This window comes from Spermophilus citellus (genome assembly GCF_964194105.1).
Source record: "Spermophilus citellus genome assembly, chromosome: 9".
NCBI classification, from domain to species: Eukaryota; Metazoa; Chordata; class Mammalia; order Rodentia; family Sciuridae; genus Spermophilus; species Spermophilus citellus.
Genome location: NC_138191.1, coordinates 90,211,084 through 90,234,403, shown reverse-complemented (window position 1 = coordinate 90,234,403; position 23,320 = coordinate 90,211,084). Strand labels below are relative to the sequence as shown.

Below are 23,320 nucleotides of genomic sequence, written 5' to 3'. Positions count from 1 at the left end.
ACCCTCCTCCAGCAAACAGGCTGTATTCTGACCCCTGGATCCAAAGTGTAACACATCAGTTTATGTGGGACTAAAGTTTTTTTTGGCCATTGATGTTTTCAGTAAGGGAGTTCTTTAGTGCTCCAGAGTAAGGGGCTTTACATGGGGAATGAGAGGAAGGAAGAAAGAAGCCGTTGGTCCAGGCTGATGCCTGCAGTCCATAGCTGTTCTGCCTGGCCTGTGAGCAGGTTCTGGTGGAGCCTTGCAAGTCCCAATTGCTTTCCTGCTCAGCAGAGGATTATGACAAGGCCTATTTATTCAACACTATCTAACCATGGATTTTTAGGTACATCATATGCTCATCAGTTAATCAAAGACATGGCACCCATTTCAAGAGGATGGGTGAATTACATCCTAGAAGATGACGAGAAATGCTCGCACTGATGTAATAAATCAGGGACTATTTCCTGGTGGATTCCTTAACAGCACACTAAGTGCCAAAAGAGAGCTGGTTCCCTCCAGCACTGAATCACAAAATATGTCTCTCAAATGGGAGAAAACTTCAAAAATGAAAAAGTTACTTTATTTTGAAATGTCTCTTAAACTTAATGAAAAATTAAAATGATGAAACCCACTAAATATACAGTCTTTTGGCTTCTCTTCAAAATAAAAGTATTACTGACCCAAATTTCTTATTAATCAATTAGCAGCTTCTCTGAAGTCTTTGGATTTTTAAATGCAGAATACTGTGGCTCTTGATTCTCTGGTCTGTTGGGAGTGAGAAACTGCTCGTGGTCTAGCACCTCCAGCCCCTTTTGGAGATGGTTAACACAGCTATGGACCTTCAGGATGTAATTAAATGCTCTAAGATTCCACCTTTTAATGGGGGCCCAGCATCATTATTATTATTTGAACAAACATTCCCATCTCTAGAGTTCTTCCACTTTGTGCAGGAGGAAACACACATATTCTTGACATTCCCATTTGACTGGCTGGAAGTGCTCTCAAGTCCTAAGAAATTCCAGGGATGGCAGCTTAGTGTCCACTTCAGAAGCATCCTCTGTAGTCAGTTTATTCTGCTACGTTAGCTAGTCCAATATGGAAATCGCTTCACAATGATTAGCTTCCCAGATTAGTGAGTATTGGGGCACAGCAGAATTTGCCATCTGCCTTTCAGCCGTGGCATGAACCCAGGTGAAGGGAGGGTTTATCTGAGTGGCTGTGCAGGATCTCTCATGTTTGGACACTTTTTAGGAATTTATATAAGCAGCACTTATATGTTCTGATGTCAATACATGTGTAAGGATTAAAAGTAGTAAAGGATGCTTAGGAATGCCTTTCAGGGCCAGTTATTCTTTGATATTTATCACTTCATGATGGCGACACCTGCTTCTAATTTTGAGTTCTTTCTTCCAGTGGGTGATTTTTTTCCCCCTTCAGAAATTTTATCCTCAAAAGACTTAACTAGTAATTTTTATCCTTTTGATGTGCTTGATATTTTTATGAGTTTGTCCATCAGTGCTGAAGCCTTAACAGGCCTTTAAATTAAAAGAAAAGAAATCTTTGTAACACATAGCCCTTATATTGGGTCATATAAGTTTTTGTACTAGCCACACATTTGGAGACTTTGGGAGAAACATAATGTATCATAAATGTCATTATCTGCGACTCAGACTACTTGAGAGTTGACTAAAAGCAGGGACATAATCAACTCTCCATTGTGGGAGTAGTCTAGTAAATAACGTCAATCCAATACCCATGTTGGGTTGTCTTTCACATTCAAAGACAGTGTTGGTAGCAATTGCCATTTGTGAGCTAGTGAGTGAAGGGGAAAAAATAAAGAGGAACCTAATTTTTCCCTTTCGACACATGGAAATAGTCCTTTGATTTGGAGGTAGCCACCTCGTTGCAGGGCCGATCATGTTTTGCTTTCTTGGTTTTATCTTTTATGAAGACCTTTTCCTCTCAGGTGCTAAATAAAGTTCATCACATGAGTAGAAAAAGCTGTGAAAGATGGTATGTAGCTAGTAAGCCATTCTGATTGGCCTGTATGGAGTTGTCTGTTTAAAATTGGATCCTTGTGTTGGGTTCCAAAAGGAAAAAAAAGGTGTGAATTTGAAAAAGAAGTGTTAAAGCATGACTCCAGAGAAAATGTCGGCCATGAGCAGTTTTTAGTTTGAAGGAAAACCAAACTTTAAAATTTGGACAAGAAAGACAAGGAGAAAAATGGATGAATCATTAGCTCCAAATTTCACCAAACTTGAAAAAGACCTACAACAGAGTCATGGATAGAATGGAACTAATTCATTTGTTTAATTGATAAAGAAGACTCTGCCAAGCATCTACCCTTAGTGTCAGATAAGTAATTTTTAATAAAATATTTCCAAGATATGAAGACATTTAGGAAAACAGCATGATTTTTAATAATTGCACTCATAAGTAAATGGATCTATCATTATGTTGTCACAAAGAATGACAGTGAGCAGAAATATCCTGCTCATCCCTCTCAGATAAGTATTTAACATAATTACACACCATCTCTTCTGTTGAACGTAGCATTAATCATTAGAAGTACAACTTTACACAGAATACTCTTTTCTGATATGACATTGTTGTTTAAAAAAAAAGCAAACTATTTTGTCAGACACTGTTTTGGACAATGACATATATCTATTTGTATGATTTATAGCAGCATGATTATTTCCCTTTTATTGCTTTCAGTTTAGTTTAATAATGTTTAATATTAGTATAGTTCTTTTGTATCCATGAAACTGTATTTGAGGTGGGTTGTTCATATCATTTTGCAAAATATCAGGGTAATGTACTTACTTGAACTGGAAGTACTTTTAAGCTTGGAAATAACCTTTGGGTTCATCTATCTAAAATGAAGGGATAGCTCTAAGAGATTTTACTATAAGGAATGGTCTAGAAGTTTTCTGCATTAAGTAACAGCTTAAGAGAAAACCTCTTCCTAGAAAAACTTTCATGTTCAAATGATGAAATGTGTTGCCCCCTTCCAGCATCCACGGGCACTGTCTTTTTTAAAAAGCCATTTTCTTTTGCTGTGCAGCTTCTAGCTTGAACTGTGAACTACTGAATAGTTATAAAGTGATAGCAGCTCAGTTCATTGCACAACTCTATCCTCCCACTTTCCCAGCCACTCAAAGGCCTTTGAAGGCAAAGAATAGGGCTACTGAAGGATGGCAGGCAGATGTTACTAAGTAACAGGTGGAGGTCAAAATCGTTTATTTGTGGGGATGAGCAGAGTGCAGAGATGAAAAATCAAATGCTTTGCCATAATAAGGTTTAGCAAGAAAATGCTGACTACACCAAGCCTAGATTCTAGCTGACAGAACCTTTTCTAGTATTTATTACTTGATTTCACAGTTCAGGCAATTTGAAGAGGCCTAAAATGATATTCTTTTTCCCTTATGAAATGTTTCAATCAGTTTCACATTTTTTTTTAACTTTAAATAAAGTGTTAGGTGCTTTGCATGTATCCAAGGAACATTGGGACTAATCGAGTTCCAGGGCCAGCATATCCCAAACACAGATCACCATAGACTACTTATCTTTCAAATTAAATTTCACCAGTTGGATTCTCAAAATCCAAGTATTTGATAATGCTTTAAGAGACAGAAAGGAACATATTTAAATAAACACTTAAGTTCACATCATCCAGGATAATGTTACATGCCAAGAAAATATCTACAAAACTCAGGCACTGGATTATCTACTCTTGTTGGAGATGGAGAGGAAAAGACTTCCATTTTTCCCCCTTTTTACAATTCTATATTTGTATAGTACATAATGTTTGCTTTTGGAACCTAAAAAAAAAAAAAGGACTAAACATTGCAAAGATACAAAAGTAAGGTTTGCCTACTGTTGCCCAGTAGGACCAAAAATTGAAAATTATTTGGTGTTACATAGACAAGAGCTGTTCATAGAACTTTGTGCAGTAGTGGAAATGTTCTCTATCTGTACTGTCCAATCATGTAGCCACTAGCCACATATGGCTATTGAACACTTGAACCATGGCTGTGCTGAGCAACTGAATCTTTGAAATTATCTAATATTAATTCATTTAAATTTAAGTAGTCACCCACAGCTAGTGGCTCCCCTATTGGTCAATACAGATGTAAACCAAACAAATAAATGTATGGTGGAGTTGTTCACTTTTTCAGCTAGATATCTAAGTAGAATGAATGAAATATTGTGCTGTTACCTATTTTTGTGTAAAGAAAGTTGATTTTTCTCAAAATTTTTTTCTTTACCCTAGACCTTCTGTGAATATGTGTGATTGCTCTTTTGAGCCAAAAATCAATCCTTCCCTTCCTTGTAGGGCCAGTGGAGATGGGAAGGGGAGGGCAGATGTGCTCATTGGGGAATCGCCAGGCTCTTGGAAGTACACAATTTTCTTATTTCAGTTTTGTCACTGGGGTATTTGTTTACCTTGAAGAGAGAGGAAGTCCTCTAAAGAGTCAATTAACTTTATTGTTGGCCTAGAAACTGGATTTTTATGTGACATTTTCCTCATTTCTATTCTTTATTCTCTCTGGGTTGTAAATTTTCACTTATAAATGAACATTTGGAATACATTAGAGAATTCAGCGTTTCTTTCCTCCTAAATAATCCCATCATTTTACTCCATACTCTCCTTTTTTAAAAGCTGAAGGAATCACTTGTGTCACCAAGCCATTTAGGTTACCTGAACTTCTTTATGATGTGGCAATTCTTTTTGGGCTCCTTGCAACTCTTTTTAAGTGGTTGCATGCAGAGCAAGAAGCATGAACCTCAGAAGCTTTATTAACTTGCATTTTATTCTCTCCATCATAAAAATGATTTTAGAACACTTTTATTCACTGACAAAGGCTAAAAGTCAAAATAGTCTGAATGTTTTACCTTTTTATTGTCAAGTGTGTTAATTATAATAAATGACATTAGAGTGAACGTTAATGGATTTTATCATTAGGACACAAATCTAAGAAAAGTGCTGTGTCTTCAACTTCCTCCCTCTACCTCATAGCATGTGTTTATACCCCCAGGAATACAATGATCCTGTGGCTGGGCGATTACTCTACCCAATCACTGCTTTTATTTAGCACGAGGGTCAAAGATAAGCTAATCACAAGGGGTAGCTGAAATGGTTCTAGAAAGGTCCTGTTGTTGACTGGGAGAATTTTCTGCATCTGGAAGAGATGTGTTTGAGCATAAATCTGTTGGTGGTGGATGACTTGCAAAATATGGTCCTGATACTCGCCTTTCATCCTGGGCTTGGGAAATGTCACTGGAATTTATGCTGAGCCCATTAGTCTGACAGACACGAGTCTATCTGTTCCCCACACTTGGGCTTGGAAGGGCAGGGCAGGGAAGTCTGAGTGCTTGCACGCAAGAAGAGCACTCACCATGGCAGCTGGGATCATGGAGACTGGAACACTTGCACAAAATGATAATAATGTAAGTATCATTATTAAGCTCAGACTTAAACCAGCTCGTGATAGGTTAATATCAATAAGGCAGATAAGTACTACTTTTTCTTTTTCTTCAGAAGCAGGCATCTTGGAAGAGTGGTACATGAAAGGAGCAGGGGCCTTGGCAACTCTGGTTCAAGTCCTGGCTCTGCCACTCACTGACTTTGTGGCTTCTCACCTTCTGGGGGGCTTCTCTTGCTCAGCATCCTCTCTCCTCCCAGGCATTGCCTTCTGCCTACCTGCTGGACAGTGCACATCCACATTCAGGCACACTGGCCTCCTTCCCCTTCACAAAGCTCTCCTTGGCCTCCCTCCTCCCTAGAGCCACCACCCTATTTCCTGCTCTCTACACACTAGTCTGATCAAAGAGCTGACTACACCATTTCCCTGCTTCCTCACTTCCCATGATGGATTTTATAAATCACTCCATCCTACCTTCCACGTGCCTCGCTCTCCTAGAGGTTGTTTTCCAAGATTGTCAGAAACATCCATGTTGTCAAAGCCAGTGGATCCTTTGCTGTCCTTATTATAGTTAGAACCCCTATATTCATGCTTTCACTTTCCGTAGTTTCAGTTACCCACAGTCAACCATGGTCCTAAAATATTAATAATTGCCTTAAGTCTGATTTAACTGGGCCCTTGCTCAGGGTCTCGTAAGGCTACCATCAGAAGTTTGTCCAGGCTGCAAATTCAGTGAGTTGCCACAGCCTGGCTCTGAAGTACCACTTGGTAGCTGCATGATCTTGGGCAGGTTGCTTAACCTCTCCATCCAACTTCTGCAACATTAAGTTACAGGTAGGAAGGATAATCATACCCATCTCCCTGAGATGAAATGTAAAACCACAATTTGAAGATTTTATTATTCTCAGTCTGGTTTTTGGAAATTGGGTATGAGTTCATCAGTTGCCTTCTAGCTCTCTGGGAGCCACTCAACATGAAGGCTTCTAGAGGTCTTTAGATCCTATGTGATAGTTGTTCTAATAAGAGTCATAAAGGTAGGTAGGTCAATGGGGATCCCATATTGACAATGGAAAAGGAATATCCAAAGTCACCAGGAACCAACCTTGCAGGATACAGGGTCCTCTCCTGTCTGCTTGTGTATTGAACTTAAAATTGAAGTATAGAATTGCTTATTTGGGGGAGTTTCTCTTAGCTTACTCTTCAATTTCTGAAGAAACATCTTTCTGACTTCTAATTCCTCTTTTACATTGTCCCCCTGATTAGGGTAGGCCCACCAAGGACCATGTTCCTTTCCTTAACTCAAGGTCAAATGATCAGGGGCTTTAATTTTTTTATTTTTTATTTTTTACATTTTTTTAACCTTTATTTTATTTTTATGTGGTGCTGAGGATCGAACCCAGTGCCTCACACATGCTAGGCGAGCACTCTATCACTGAGCCACAACCTCAGCCCCTTAGGGGCTTTAATTTTATCTGCAAAAGTCCCTTCATCCTTGCAGTATAATAAAACCTAATCAGAAAACAACATTTCCAAGTACTTTGCATATGCAAGGGGAGGGAATTATACAAGGTATGCACAACAGGGAGAGTCATCTTGGAATTCTGACTACCATAAATATTAATAATTAATTTACTGAAATCTTTGTGAATATATGACCTGTATTTCCAAAGTGTTCTTGTTGGGCTTCATACTTCTAACTATCTTTAGGGATCAGAGCCCCTGAGTTACTAGATTTCTATGTATATTTGCAGTTTGGTACAGAATACAATTTGGAATGACTCAGGCAGCTTAGAAAAATGGCAAACAGGAGAGAAATACAGGAAGAGAAATTGGAGAGAAATTCAGGAAGTCTCGATGTTTAGAAAACCAGTGACAAGCCAAAATGCTTATTGAAAACGATCTCCTCTCTCCTTTTGCCACCATTGCATTTTTATAGCAATCAAAAGAAGGAAATATTCCATTGAAACAAAACATTTATGCTGTATTTCTGCTTCTGATTCTATAAAATTCTTTACTTTTCTTTACTGAACTTCAAAGTGGCATTTAGTCTGGTCCAGAAAAGGGTAGCATTACTTTATCTATATTCTCTTTTTTAAAAAGATCTTTTGCTCCTAGAAAATGCATAGAAACTAAAGTTTTGATTCATCAAGAGAAAGCCAATCAGTCATTAATTCATCCAGTAATTGTGTAACAGTTGTTCATAGATAATTGACAAAAGAAATTTTAACAAGGAAGTTATTTTTAAAGTAATGTACAGAAGCCAAATTTGATTTCAAAAATAAAAGACAAGATTAATGTTCTTTAGCTTTTAACATAGAGCAGTTTACTAGCATTTTGAAATTTCATCTGGTCAATTAAGTATACAAAGCAAATTAACCAAAACATACATTATGCATGTAGAGAAAATATTAAAGTATATAATAAGGAAATGTGCTCAATACAAGTCTTTAAAAATTGAAAACACAAAGTAATTTTGAGATTCATGACAGCCTCAGGCTTCATATTACTTGACTGTGATAAATTTAGAAGATTAGACATAGTTTGGCTTGTTGCTCTTGCATGCCAACAGTGCTTCTTCCCACTTTAACTCTTTCAAGGAAGATTTAAATTTTGCTCTTTTTAAGCTCATTTACCAACTTGATCATACTTGATGCTTGTCATTGCCCAAATTTTACTTATAATTCTTCCTTTGAAAGAGTAAACTGGATTAAAATCATGCCAATATTTCTGCAGAATTTAGAATGGCATGGATGAGAAACATGAACATTTCAAACAAAATGACTACTTCTGAGTCAAACCATTTGCTTTCTTCAATAAGGTTAGTTCATATGTGAAATTTCATTGATAATTTCACTGTTTGAAATCATAGCCAACTTGCAAGTTTTGACATTTTTCATTTTCTATTCTATTTCTATCTCAGTTTCATGACATATAATCTAGGCATTTGACTGAATTTAAATTAGTGGACTGGCAAGCAGCTGAAAATTGGCTTGTAAAAGAGTTGTGAAGAAGTTGGAAGTTTATCTGCATTTTGGTAGCTTTTATTCCAATTATTTTTTATTTGAAATTTCTTCCCTAATTTCATGATGATACCTCAACTTAGACTACAAATATACCTAAAACTACTTGGTTTGGTGACTTTGTTTTTAATTCAAATCACATAGATATAGATTCAGAAAGTATCTGAGCTAGATGTGTCAAATTAATATGAAATCACACACCACTCACTCTGTGTTATGTCTATGCAAACATGTTTACAATTTGCACTTTATTTTTTCTGAGGTCAGAACCCCAAGTTTTGTTTTGTCTAAACATCAATTGGTAAAGCCACATTAAAGCCGAGATCTGTACTAAGTAGTTTAAATATCTTTTTTAACTACATGGTATGTTTCTGACATGGATATATAGATGTCTTAAACATAGAGAGGGGCAAAACAAACGCTACCTCTCTTTAGAATCTTTGAAAGTAGTCATACTAGAAGGTCATGTTGTAGAATTGCATTAAGGAAATATGTGATCAGAAATAACAAGGACATATTTAGACATAGATCAAATGAACTAAATTTCTGGACATATCTATGCCTGTAAAGTTCTTGGCGCAGTGCATGGTCCTAGAAATTACTCAATATCAGTTACATACTAATGGTCATTATTTTTTTATTTTTTTTCCATTTCACCCAGATAAGTCTCTGCTCATAAATAGAGAACAACACATGTAAAAGTAAAATTAAATTCAGTTTTTTTTTGACACATGCTGACCATTTTTATGCTAGAAACTTAAGAGACCCCAAATTTGTCCTGCAATGTAGAGATTAGAAGTCATTTCCTCTATTTTATATCCAAAATTTTATTGTTTTAATTGGCACCCTACCAAATGGATAGATGCCTCTAGTTGTGTGTCAGCGTGGTTGCTAAGAACATTAAGAACATTACAAATCCAGTAATTACAAGAGGCTATTTTCTCCTTGTTTTTCTTTCTAAAACATTTCTTAAGCTGAAAATTCTATGAAAACTTTAGATAGTATAGAGAAAAAAAACAATTAAAAAACAAGATTTTTACTGTGTTTTCTTAACATAAAAGTAATCTAGGAAAGCATGGGAGGAATAGATGAATTCTAGTTAGGGCAGAGGGGTGGGAGGGGAAGGGAGGGGCAGAGGGTTAGCAATGATGGTAGAATGTGATGGACATCATTATCCAAAGTATATGTATGAAGACACAAATTGGTGTGAACATACTTTATATACAATCATAGATATGAAAAATTGTGTTCTATATGTGTAATATGAATTGTAATGCATTCCACTGTCATTTATTTTAAAAGGCAATAAAAATTTTTTAAAAAGTAATCTATACTTCTCATAGAAAAGACAGGTGAACAAAAAGAAGTCAAGGAAAACCACCCAAACTAACACGGGGAGAACTACTGTTACAGTTTATGCATATTTCCTCCTACTCCTTCCTCTGTGTATAGCATTGCCTTTTAAAACGATGTCATAGTACAACATCCTGTTTTGTAATTTTCTTTTTTTTTTCAATTAATCTTATATAATAAATACTTCTGTGTGTCACTACTCACTTACAGTATTCTTTGCATTGGTTATACCGTATTTATTTAACCAGTCCCCAGTTGTTGGGCATTTAAGGTTTTTACTTTGATCTCCTCTTTTTTCTATTATTAATAATTCATTGAATGAATAACAGAGTTGCTATTATTGAGGGCATTTTTATGTTAAAAGAGCTAAATTATTTAAAATGTGGAGAAAGTGCTTTGGGGCTGAAGTAAGGTAACTGACAAGGCAAAAATGGTTGCATGTGAGGTCTTTGTGTGCTTAGGTAGCCTCCTTCCTAAGGGTCCTGGAGGTCACAGACACACAAAACAACCTTTAGGAAACACTGGAAAAGTTGAACCCTTTGTTAGTCACCTTTCTGATACTATAACAGATGCTTGAGATAATCAACTTATGAAGAGAAAAGATTGTTTTGGCTCACAGTTTTAAATGTTCTAGTCTATGATCAGGCAGACCCATTGCTTTTAAGTCTGTGATGGGGGTACCGGATAGCAAAGGCAAAGGGTATACAGAAGAGCCAAACTGTTCATCTCATGCCAGAAAGCTACAGAGAGCAAGAGGAAGGGACAGGGATCCCATAAGCCCCTTCAAGGGCACACCCCCAAATACTCCTGCCAGGCCCCATGTCTTAAAGATTCCACCACCTACAGAGACCCAGACTATACCGAATCTTTATAAAGAGGATCAGTAATCAGCAAATGGACTGTGAGTTAGTAGAATAAACTGAAATCAATTACAAACTCACTTATCAGAGGGTGATTCTGTCACCGGTGTGTTCCTGTGACAAATTCAAAGCATTCAAAATAAATTTTCCACTCACAAGTAGAACCTTTCTTTGTTGTTTGCCAATTTAATCCTGTAAGAGTTGTCTCTTAGGTTGCACGGGCTGTTGGGCTGTCGATCCATGAATTGAACCAAACTTACCAATTAATACCTCTTGCCAGGAATGCCGTCTCCAACCACACTGAAGAAGTCGGAGAAGTCTGGTTTCAGCAGCCCCTCCCCTTCGCAGACCTCCTCCCTGGGAACGGCATTCACACAGCATCACCGACCAGTCATCACAGGACCCAGAGGTGAGCCGCTCCACAGGGACCCTTGGGGAGTACTTGTGTGGTATCTGTGAAACCAGAATAGCCAAGTGGGATGCGGTGAGGGCTCCCTCAGAATGCTTCTGTGGTCCGTTTTCTTATCTTGGGGGAAGCCTGGAATTTGAGGGACCAAAGAAAGTTGGTCTAAAATCTCCATTCCTTACTTTCTTAAGGAGAAAAGGGTCCAAACCTGTTTTCTTGCTAGTGGGATTTTGCAAAGAGGTGGAAAGTAGCTTAAATCAAACCAAAATTAAATCTGCCCCCCAAGTTGTTTGAGAGGCCATGTGTGTGTGTTGTGCATGTTAGATGAGTATATTTCCATGAGGCCATTTACCTGTTTTCAAGTAATAGCTTCCCCGCCTCTATCCCTGCTGATTCTCTTTCCATGAAACCTGATTTCAATATGTGGCATTTTGTGTTGAGGTTGTTTGCATTGGGGTGTTGACGAGAGGTCTTCATTCACTCCTTTTGAAGTGGTAGATAGTTTGTCTGGTTTTCATTGCAACATTTTCATTATTTTTGTCTTGTGTGCTTTTAAGTTTATTATTAAAATGTGTCCACAAGAAATACGATTTGTATTTCACATTAAAGACAAGCCTTAAACCTCAAGAGAATGTCAGCAAATCACTTAACTTGATCTTATTGCAAGATGAAAATATTTATTAGTTTGTTTATGAAACTCCCACAGTAGGAGTATGAATAATTGTAACCACGTTTGCATTCTTCCATCCGATTTTCGTTTAGGTAGGTCTGTGACCTACCAGCTGGTATCATAAAGCATCCTAGAAAGTTATGGTCTCTTGTCTACTTTGACATACACCTGAGGAAACTGATATTTCTTGCATTAATCTTAGTGTTAGTCCCACAAATCTGAATCCCTTTATGAATACTCTGTGCATCTTAGGGATAAATACAGCAGTAGAGAGGGCTGTGGGATGCATATAGGGAGACTGAATGGAGGAAAGTGAGCACTGTAACTGTGATGTGAAGCAACCGCTTCATCAACAATTATGAAAACTTACTTGTTTCATCTTTAAACACTTTGTGATCACTGAGGACTTTCTCAAGGTCCTTTTATAATTTTACCTTGTGTGTCTGTAGTATAATCAGAGATGCTTACAATATATGTGTGAGTGTATATATCTGGAAAACCCACATCTAAATTGGATTATACAGTGCTAGAATAAGCCTCTTTAAGGGATGTAGCATTGCAATTTTATTCTCATCATTAACATTCATTGAGCATCTAAACCATAGTGGGGAATCAGAGATACTAAACTCTTTCAAGTAAGGATATTTACGGTTCCAGGGAGATAAGACATGTGTTATTTCTCACTTTCAATGGTCATGTTAACATATTCAAATGCTAAATTGATGTTAAAGTAAAAATTTTCTACAAGAATTCACCGGAGAGAACTATGGAGGGTTGTTCATTCAGTGAGGAAACAAGGACTTGCTGAGTAGTTGTCACTGTATAAACACTGGAGATCAGTGGTTCCTGTCCTCACAGGACATGCAATTTAGGGCAGGAGAGAAGCATGTAAGAAAACAAACATTTCAAAGATGATGTGGAATAGGATATTTCTTTGAACTTTGTATCAATTATGAGATTTAAAAGTAGAGATTTGCAGTCCAATCTTAAAAGATTTTTATGTGGGTGAAGGTTCCAGGCAAAGGTAATGAAGACTGGGAAGAGCAATCAGGAGAGCAGGGCAAGTTGCATCTTTGCCTTTCTACTTACCTCTGGGTGATTCACGTATTTTCATTCTTCAATAAAATGGGGACAGAACACTGTAGAATGAGCCTTTTCTCCCAGCCTCATATTCTTATATAGAAACTACAATAAAACATTATTTTTGGAGATTCTTCAAAAAGCATAAAGCAATATACATATATTATTGTTTAGTAAATGTTAAAAGGGCCTACCATGTGTGTCTTAGCTTAAAACTATTCTTGTAGAAACTATTGAAACTCTCTAGTACTTATCCAAAGGTATCTCCTTGAGAACTTCTTCATGTTAGATGGCTAAGCACATTTGCTAACAAGTGGCCCATGCTGGGTTGAACCCGATTGGACCATGTTAGCCCATAGCACACCCAGCTTTAGATCTTCTATTTCTGTTCATAAAATTGTGTGTGAGGAAAAGAGAAAGACACCCAGTTGAAGAATTGTGGAATACCAAAGACTCTTTGTTTTCACCAGAATTCAAGGTGGTTCCCAGCATCCTTGGTTCTCCTTTCTGCAATGTCTGCTCAGGTACCCATTCTCACTGCCCCCTCCTTAGTGGTCTGTGAAGAGCATTGGAGTGGTTGTGCTGACCCTCTTCAGTTGCACTTTGTGGCAAGAATCACAGCTGAGACAGGATAACAGGAGACTTTCTTTTTAAATTTTGGCTAGGGTATTGTTTTACAAGATTAAAATTCAGCCTCTCCTTGTTTAGGAAGTACCCTCTACAGGTACTATATTCCCTTTCATCCTCCTCTGTGCCAGTCAGAAGGCTCATGTGTGCACCTACACCCCATCTGAGACTAGGATTTACTGTTTTAGAAAGATGAAGCCAAATTTGAGAAGGGAGAGTCTTCCTGAGTGGCTCGTTGTGGAATAGATGTGGCATGTGTTTATAATGGAGAATGAAGCCTCTGATGCCTCATCTGTAGAGTTACCACAACCAGAAATGACAAACCAGAAAGTCAAACTTGAAAAAAGGTCTTGAAGAAAAGTGTGCCCCTAGAAGAGGAGGAGGAGGAGGAGGAGGAGGAGGAGGAGGAGGAGGAGGAAGAAGAAGAAGAGGAAGAAGAAGAAGAAGAAGGAGGAGGAGGAGGAGGAGAAAGAGGAAGAAGAAGAAGGAGGAAGAAGAAGAAGGAGGAGGAAGAAGAAGGAGGAGGAAGAAGGAGGAGGAAGAAGGAGGAGGAGGAGGAGGAAGAAGAAGAAGGAGAAGGAGAAGGAGAAGAAAGAAGAAGAAGAAAGAAGAAGAAAGAAAAAGAACACACGACAAAGAATGTGTCCTTTATCAGGTTCAGGACACAAGAGTGGGCTCCAGGTCTGTTTACTGCACTTTTGCCCAGGGCCACATAGTAAATTCACCCGTGGTTAGCACCAGGTTGCAAGACTTCTGCTGCCTTTCCTAACATCTTTCCCTGGAATGCCTTGACCAGGAAAGCAACAGTCAGCAAGCAATAACTGCAGATGCTTCTTATGCTAAAGATGGAGGCAGTATTTCCAGAGAGCAAAGCAAGGTCAACACATACACACATACACACACACGTGATGGCCCTATTTTTCACTGTATATATAAGCTATATTTGGAAATATGGTGGCAGCTATTTACAAAGGAATCCTCTCTCTTGAGATTGCAAAGGCAGAAAAATAAGATCTTAAAGGGAGGCAATACAGCATAAGGGCCATCTTAGGCTGTATGGGCTGCTGTCATAGAATTCCATAGACCAAGTGGCTTATCAACAACAGAAATTTATTTTTCATAGTGCTGGAGGCCAAGAAGTCTGAGATGAGGGCACCAGCAGATTCAGTGTCTGGTGAGGATCCACTTTCTTGACTCAATACTGTTTTCTTATTGTATCTTTCCTGGGAAGGCACTAACTAGCTTTCTGTGGTCTCTTTCATGGATGCCTGATCCCATCCACAAAGGCTCCACTCTTCTGCCTAATCACCTTCCAAAGATCCCACATCCTGATACGATCACATTGGTATTTAGGATGTCAACACACAAATTTCGAGGGGACACAGACTTCCAGTTTGTAGCAACAGTTAAGCACACAAGCTCAGAGACTCATATGCACCTGTATTTGAATCCTCTGCCACCACTTGTTTCAACTATGCAACCTGACACTTTGCTTTACCTGTCTGAACCATAGGTTCTGCATCTATAAACTGGAGATCCTAATCTCTACTTTGAAAGAATGGTGTATGTAAGGAGTAAAAGAAGCCACATAATTATAGACATTTGTACAGCATCTGGAAGTGGTCCATGAATACTGGTTGTGCAAGCAGTTAATCCTTTTTCATCCATGCTCTCAGACACATGCTGTCTTCACTACCTTCATCGATCAACATTTTGCCTGAGCCTGGTCCAAGTACAGGTTCGGTATCCCCTGTCCAAAATGTTTGAGACTGGAAGGGTTTCAGGTTTTAGAGCTTTCAGATTTGACAATATTTGCATATACATAATGAAATATCTTAAAGATAGGACCCAAGTCTGAACACAGAAATCATCTATGTTTTATATACCTCTTACACACGTATCTGAAGGTAATTTTACACAGTGTTTTAAGTGTGTTTTGACTGTGACCATCATGTGAAGTCAGGTGTGAAATTTTCACTTGTGCTATGTCGGTGCTTAAAAAGTTTAGGATTTTGGAACTTTTCAGGTTTGGGATTTTCAGATTAGGGAACTCAACCCATGCTACTTTTGACATGAAGCCCATTTTGCAGCACTACCATCCACTCACCCTCCTTAGGTCCACACATTCATTCCACAGCCTTGTCTTGCTTCCTTAGTTAATGTTCATATTGGGTCACTTTCCCGAACTGGAACTTCCAGGTCTTTCATCTGCACATTTTCTATCTTCGTTGTGCTCACCCAGTGGGTATGTGAGTTGGATGGATGAAAAGTAGTCAAATTGAATTTTCATACAAAAGACATTCATCCCCACTCCCAGCCTACCACCCTATAGGTTCTCATTGCGTCAGAAGAACCAAAGGTGAAAATGTGTGGCAGTTTATGCAGTATTTCTTTGTAACTAATGTCCAAGATGGGGAAGAGCTATGGCCTTTCATCTGCAGAGAACTGCAAAATGAGCCAGGGAACAGTGGTACAGGCCTATAATCCCAGCTACGCAGAAAGCTGAGGCAGAAGAATTGCAAGTTTGAGGCCAGCCTCAGCAACTTGTGAGACCCTGTCTCATAATAAAAAACACAAGGGCTGGGGGTATGGTCAAGTTAGAGTACCCTGGGTTCATTTCCTATTACTGCAAAAAGAAAACGGAAAGATTAAGTAAAGCTTTGATACTAAAAGCTTTAGTTGGACTTAGTTCATGCTATTCTGATCATTATTATAAAGATAGAGGCACTTGGTCTCTTAAATTTAATCCCTTCTCTAGTAGTTGGCTTTCTTTTGTAACTTTGATAAATCACTTAACCTGGGGCCTCATTTGACCATCTGTACCATGGGAACAGTACTTTGCCACCTGTTTCTCTATGTGGTTAGAATTAGGTAAAAGGGTTAAACGTGTTGGAATATCCTGGGATGGGGGAAGTTATTTAATTTCAGCAAAAGCATTCCTGTGTCATTATCTATTGTTACATTTGCTGGACACTTTGAGCTGAAAGATAGGCCTTTCAGAGACTTCCTTGTACCATTACTTAATATTGTAACCATCATCAAGTATGTAGTCATGACAATTGGAAAATTGGCAATTGGAAAAAATACCTTTGTTTTTCCCTTTGTCTTTTCAAGACTTATAAGTTTGCCTGATGAGCTAGAATGTCAAACTCCTTTTGAGAATTATTTGGAGTAATCATCAGTGATATTTTAAAGTTTCTTGGAAACTTTAAGTTCCTGAAACTTATCTTTATGCCTAAAGTCTTTGCTATTTTCAAAAACAATAGGATAATGAATGGTACTTGTTTTATTTAAATGCTCTGCACTAAGTAACTGTGCTTTGGAGATTTAGAAATGAGTAGGAGCTCCCATCATATATTGGGAGGCAGAATTGAAAATAATGGAAAGGATTGGGCTCCAGGAATCTTCTGGTCAAATGCCTTTTCTTTGTTAGTTATGAACATGTTTTTCTACAAGTAAAGGAAAAATCTGACTAAATAGTAACTTAAGAAAATTAGGTGTTGCATTTATTTCATGTAAAAAAATAAGTATATGACCCAGGGCTAATGTACTTTGGATAGGTTTGCCCTCCAAAAGTTCATGTCCTGGAAACTTGGTCCTCAGTGCAGCAGTGTTAAGGTGATGGAGCTTTTAAGAGGTGAGGCCTAGTGAGAGGTAATTAGGTCATAGAGGCTCCACTCCATGAATAGATTAGTCCTTTCTCTTGGGAATGGGTCAGGTCTGAGAGGAGTGAATTAGTTCCCAAGAGAGTGGGCCATTATAAAAACAACTAGCCTGTACCTTCCCTGGTCTCTTGCCTCTTTGCTCACTTATGTGCTCATCTACACACAGCCCATTTCCATTTCCACTTGCCTGCCATGTTATGACAGGACCGGGGGACTCTAGGCAGAATGCCAACACCATGCTGTTTGAATCCTCCAGCCACCAGCATCTGGAGCTGAATAAACTTCTATACTTTAGGAAGTACCTGCCTCGGGTATTTCATTATAGTAACACAAAATGGACCAAAGCAACCATGGTTCCATGGGTCATTTTTTCACAGTGTATATACTGGACTCCTGCCTTATGTCTGCATCCCAGGCAGAAAGAAGGGAAAGGAAGGCTGGTGGCAGGGGAAGTACCTGCCAGCTCATTCTGTTACTTTTGATAGAATCTTATATAGCAGGGTTAGTACTATGCCAAAAATTGCTTCTAGCTGCAAAAGCTGAAAGTCTACATTCTAGGGGTTTTTTTAATGTCTTTTTTTAAATTTATATATGACAGAGGAATGCATTACAATTCTTATTACATATATAGAGCACAATTTTTCATATCTCTGGTTGTATACAAAGTATATTACTGAACATATTGCCACTGTGTATAAAATTAGTTTTATAAATGAATTGATAAGTGAAAATATATTAGTTAACAGTCTAAATATTTCACATGACTCTTACAGATGAAGAATCTAAGCTTGTCAGAACTGAGACCAAGAATTAAGTCTCCAATTTTGTGCCTTTTCTACCATTTCAGTGGTTTTCTACTTTGTTATCCCCATTGTAAGAAATTAAACTGCATTTATTTTTAACAATCAGTTTGTTTTTATACTTTTTATTAGTCAAAGACATAACATGGCCATTTAGATCTTTGATAATCATGACATAACCTGTGTTATCACACTGAGTTTTTTTATAGCAGTCATAAAGACATCACTTAGCTATTTTTTTTTAAGCTCATGATTCTTGCTCCTGGTAAATGCAGGGTTTCTGTGAGGTACATATCACTTCAAAGAATATTTTTGAGGTCAGTTTGGCTTTTCTCAGTATTGAAATTAAATTGTAAACTCCCATTACCTCTGGTACTCATTAATTTTTCCCTCAAATTCTGATCAAGTGGGTGCTGTCCTAATTGCTGAATAGAATGAACACAGAAGTTTGGATTCCATCCTCAGAGTGTTTGACTCCTGGTGGATGAGAGGACAAGACCAGCAGTTGTATTATAAGATGAGCAGCCTGATTCTGAGAATACGAAGTGCTCCAAAATATGGAACTTTTTGAGCGTCATGTTGGTGCTCAGTGTTTGGACCATTCTGGATTTTGGATTTTTGGATAAGGGATACTCAGCTGGTAAAGTCTATATAAATATTCCAAAATACAAAACAATCCAAAATCAGAAAAACTCCTGGTCCCAAATATTTCAGAAAAAATGATACTTCACCTGTAGAAAACAAGGGGCCGGGCACGCTAGTGGAGAACTGCAGTGGCATTTGACACTGCAAGAGCCCAAAATTATGCAACTCAACTTATATTTTCAAAGAGTTTGCCTTCTATTTCTGAGTATGCAGAACAGACCAGCAGCAGACAGGTCATGTTATTAGGCAATTAAGTCTTGAGAAATTGAGACTTAGAAAATGTGAGCATGAGATTAAATCCCCACTTCTTTGTGAGAGGAAAATATATATATATATATATACACATATATATATATATATATACATACATATATATATGTATATATATACACATAAATATATATAAAAATAATAAAATATTATACACACATACACAGACTCACACACACACACACACACACACACACACACACATGCACAAAGGAAGTTTAGAAGTAAAATTGTCCCGATTCTGATGATATATGCATAAAATATACTAAAACAATAGTCATATAAACCAAAGATTTATTGTGCAGCTTTCAAAGAGTCATGCTGGTTTCTGTTTAGAGAGGTAGTCAGAAGTTTATAAGCTCCATAAACCTCTCTAAGTCCATGATCCTCCTGGCCCAAACAGGGATCCTGCTCTTAATGGTGAAACATCTGAGGGTCTGAAGTTAACAATATCTCCCAGTTTGGCCAAGAAAAATATACTGAGGAGAATTATGAGCATTAAGATCACCTTCCAGGAAGTTGAGGTCACCAGGAATGGCTGGAGGAGGGTGGATTCATACTCTTCATAGACAAAAACAGAGGACCAGACAGGAGAGGTACAACTCGGAGGCACCAGTAATGGTTAGAGGGCAGGACCATGACTCCATTGTTCATCCCTGAATCCCTCAGTCTTGTCCTCATGTAAAGAAAGCACTCAGTGAATGTTTGTTGAATAAATGAATTCATACATGGGTTTGATTGAAATGGAGAAAAAGTTTGGGATAACATGGAGTTCTTTCCATCTCTCTTGTGTAATAATAATGATGATGATGAAAATAATCATCATCATAGTAAATATTCAAGTTCATGTATTTGGTGGCATGTTTGAGTGATCCACATGTATCTCTTTAGTTTTAATTAAGAGTCTCTACCTTAATGGGTATTTAGAGAAAATGAGCTGAAAATTATTTGGTCCCTTGTTTAGAGAATATTTGCTGTGGCCTTGTCAGTGTTTCTGTCCAAAGAGCCCTCAGGAAGGAATGTTCCCTGTTGCCTTAACCATGATACCCTGCCCTTGACATAGACCCCAAGTGGTAGGTTTGTTCAGCTTTCTCCTATCTTATCTGCAAACTTTTTTGCTGCTTAGGAAAGCATTTAACTTAGTTGTAGAACATGCTGGTGCTCAACTGAATCTAATTTGTCTCTCCTGGTTTAGTGCAATTGAATCATCTCAAGAAAATGAGAAGCAATTAAATACCTGTTGCTAACAAGGCGCTGAAATAATCCGCCAACAGACAGATGCAAGGTGTTTATTATTGGAGTATGTCATTTGGGAGAACATTACATTGTCTTTCTCCAATAGGAATTGCCAGAACTGATTTTCAAATGCAGGCATCAGAGACTTAACAAGTCCCATCTTTGAGGAGCTCAGGAAAGAGAAGCAAGAAGACTGGGGAACATGGGTCAAGGTTAGCAGAAGTGCAATGCCCAGCTTAATGGGAGACATTGCCCATGGGATTGGAAGTAACTGGACGGCAAAGAGGAAATGCAGCATTTTAGCACAGCCTCTTTAAGTCCCAGTTCAGGAAATTATTAAATTCATTAGCCAGATACTTACAACCAGCTATTACTGCCCAGCCAAAGGAAAAAACAGTGCCAGCAAATGTTTTAAAACTACAACTAAACAAAAGTCAGGAAGCGTGTAATTAAAACTGTACCTTTATTGTATTGTAAAGAGTTTCACTGTGACATGGAAAATATTTAAAGGAGAAGGCTGTTTAGCTAATTTGTCTGCAAGTGAACTGCGTAGTGGAGAACCATCCTAAATTAACTGTAAGGCCACCCACTGAGCCAGGCTCATAAAGGGCCATGGCTGCTCAGCTTGGTTTTGTGTAACCGTTCAATAATTACCAGATAAATGCATAACTAAAAGCTCTATTACACTAATAATTTGTACTAAGATAGATGTGTGGGACACCCTGCTGGGTTAATTTGTCATCCCTGCAGCAAACTTCTGAAGAGAGCTCCTCTGGAGTGGAATCATGTGAATGTGGTTTTTGTTGGGGAGGGACAGGTTAGAGCAGTAAGACCACTTGGCTCCTTAATCTCTTCAAGAGGCAAAGGCCCCTGGGGTGGGGGGTGGGGTGCTAAAGAGACCAGCTTGTTGAGCCAAGGGGACCAGCTTTGAAATTCTTTCTGACAGAGGAAGCTGCTCCCCCTCGGAGTTCCCTGTCCCTTTCTCTCTCTGTCACACACATAGCCACAGCCCCTCCACTCCCCACCACCACATGCACATAACATGGACCTGTGTCTTCATGCTCAGTGAAAGAGGTGGTTCTCAGCAAGACTGCTTAGAAACCCCCTTGTTGATGGGACTTCCCAGCCGGACACTTGGGCTGTGTAGCTCACGTAATCTGCTAAATCCATTTCTGGTTTAGCTTAATCATGCGGATTCCGCGTTTATTTTCATTATTTGTTTTCCTTTTTTCTGCATAAAATAAAAATTTAAGATTGAACTTGTATCTTATGCAGAATGGTTTCTGTCTCTGCCTACACAGACACAGACACACACACACACACACACACACACACACACACACACATGCAATTGCTATTTTACATATAAAGCTCACATTTAAGTGTCAATGCAGGGTTTTCAACCTCCCCTATTGACAGAATCATAAATCATGTTAAACTTAAGTAAATTACTGCAGCATGAAGCTGTGGCTTGCCAGTGCTTGTAGAGCACCAGCTTATCATCCATGTAGAACAAGGGGCCAGCCCTGACGCTGGAAGTGGGAATGCAATGTGTGATCTGTGTGGAATCAGATCACTGGGAGTCTGCCTCCCAGGCTGCATCTTTTGTGTTATGGAAACTAGTGTGTTTCATTACCCATGTGCACCCCTGTGTCTTTTAAAATGTATATTTCTACAGGAAACTTACACTCGTCATTTGCCATTTCTTCATAGTAAATGTTAGTTGCTTTTTTTTCTGCCCACCAGTTTCTTTAATGTGCAAAACACTGTGAGGAACATCAGAGCCTCCAGGTTCAACTACAGTAAGAAGGGGCCTATGAACAACAGCAACAAAAAAAATTCTGAAAGGAAATATGATTTAAATGGGAGCATAAGAGTGCAGAGAAATGCCCAGGGTGGAATCTGCCAGAGTAGAATTCAAGTCTTGCCCAGCTCCTCAGGGTCTGTTTAAACTTGTGCAAGTCATTTATCCTCTGCTGACCTTTGTTTTGCCACCTGCACAAAACTGGACAGACTTAATGGGAGGGGAAGCAAAAGGACCTATATAATAAAGGTCTTGGTATGCAGCAAGAATCCAGTAAATGTTAATTGTCTCTCTTGAAAGAATCCCCACACCCTTAATTCTTCACTCACTCCACCACGGTCCCTGATTCTCCCTTTCCACCTGCTCCTATTGATCTAGAAGTAGAGTGTGTTTCTCCTTTTGGGGAGGAGCCACCTGTGGCTGGAAGAGGAGGTGTGGTCTCAGGAAGTGAACAAGTGCAGGTACTCCATCCTATTGCTCTTGTGTGGTCAGAGATTCTCCCCAGGGAGCAAGTGTCCACCTCCCATGACAGGTGGCCCTGTAGCCATGGCAGAGGCTTCACTTGCACAAGCCCACACCCAGCCTGGCTCTTGCCAAAGGGCTGAGCGATTCAGCAAATAATTATTGAGCATTTATTTGCCAAGCATTGTGCCCAGCCCTGATGGTCAAGAAAACCCAATCTGCCCTTAAAATTGAGCAGCACAAATAATGACTCCTGTGTTGAGAGTCACAGGAGTGAGAAGGATACAGGAAGACTGAAGGATATATAGCATCGGCACTGGAAGTATTGGTGGAGATTTGAATTTATATGTCAGGTTGTTGGGTATCTTCTGTTGACTCTTGATATGAATTTGGTAAAAGGCAAAAGATTTTTATGCTCTGAAGAAAAATAGGAGTATACAATACTAAGTTAGGAAACCTTGGCATCCATCAGGGATATCTCTAGGTCTTCTGGAAGCCCCAAATTCCTGAGTAACACTTAGGAGTTGTTATATTGTTATATACCAGATAGTGAACAGGAGATGTATTAAGAGGGACTCTTTTAAGAGAAAGAACCCCTACCAATGCTTAGCCATCGCTCCTCTCCCTTAAAGAAGATAGTGGATGATTGGTTTAGGTACTAAAATGTCTAGGTATATGGTTTCAGGTAGAGATGGATGGATCAAGGTGCCCAGATGATACCTTCTCTTTGCCCTGTGTGAACATCATTTGCAAGTTAAATCTCCCAGATTATGGCTCAGGCTTGATCCCACCAATTTAACAATTCTAAGGAGGGAAGGAATACCTTCTTTTTACAATAGGTCTAGTAAAGGGCCTACTCCTGGATACCTAGGCCTCTGATTGGCCTGGTTTGGGTTATTTGCTCATTTTGTATTCTTTCTTTTTTTTTTTCTTATGGTGCTAGGTATTGAACCCAGGGCCTCACTCATGCCAGGCAGGTGCTCTCCCACACAGCCACATTCCTAGCCCCTC

The 23,320-nt window shown here is 38.7% G+C and overlaps 1 protein-coding gene across 3 annotated transcripts in view; it reads left to right on the top strand.

Moving 5' to 3' along the window:
- The window catches only part of NFIA (nuclear factor I A), a 356,321-nt gene that overhangs the window by 266,198 nt on the left and 66,803 nt on the right, over positions 1 to 23,320 (top strand). For all 3 annotated transcript variants that reach the window (XM_081306357.1, XM_081306356.1, XM_081306355.1), the window contains one exon: positions 10,925 to 11,053. In XM_081306357.1, coding sequence (XP_081162483.1) covers positions 10,925 to 11,053 — 129 coding nt within the window. The remainder of the gene's footprint in view (positions 1 to 10,924; positions 11,054 to 23,320) is intronic.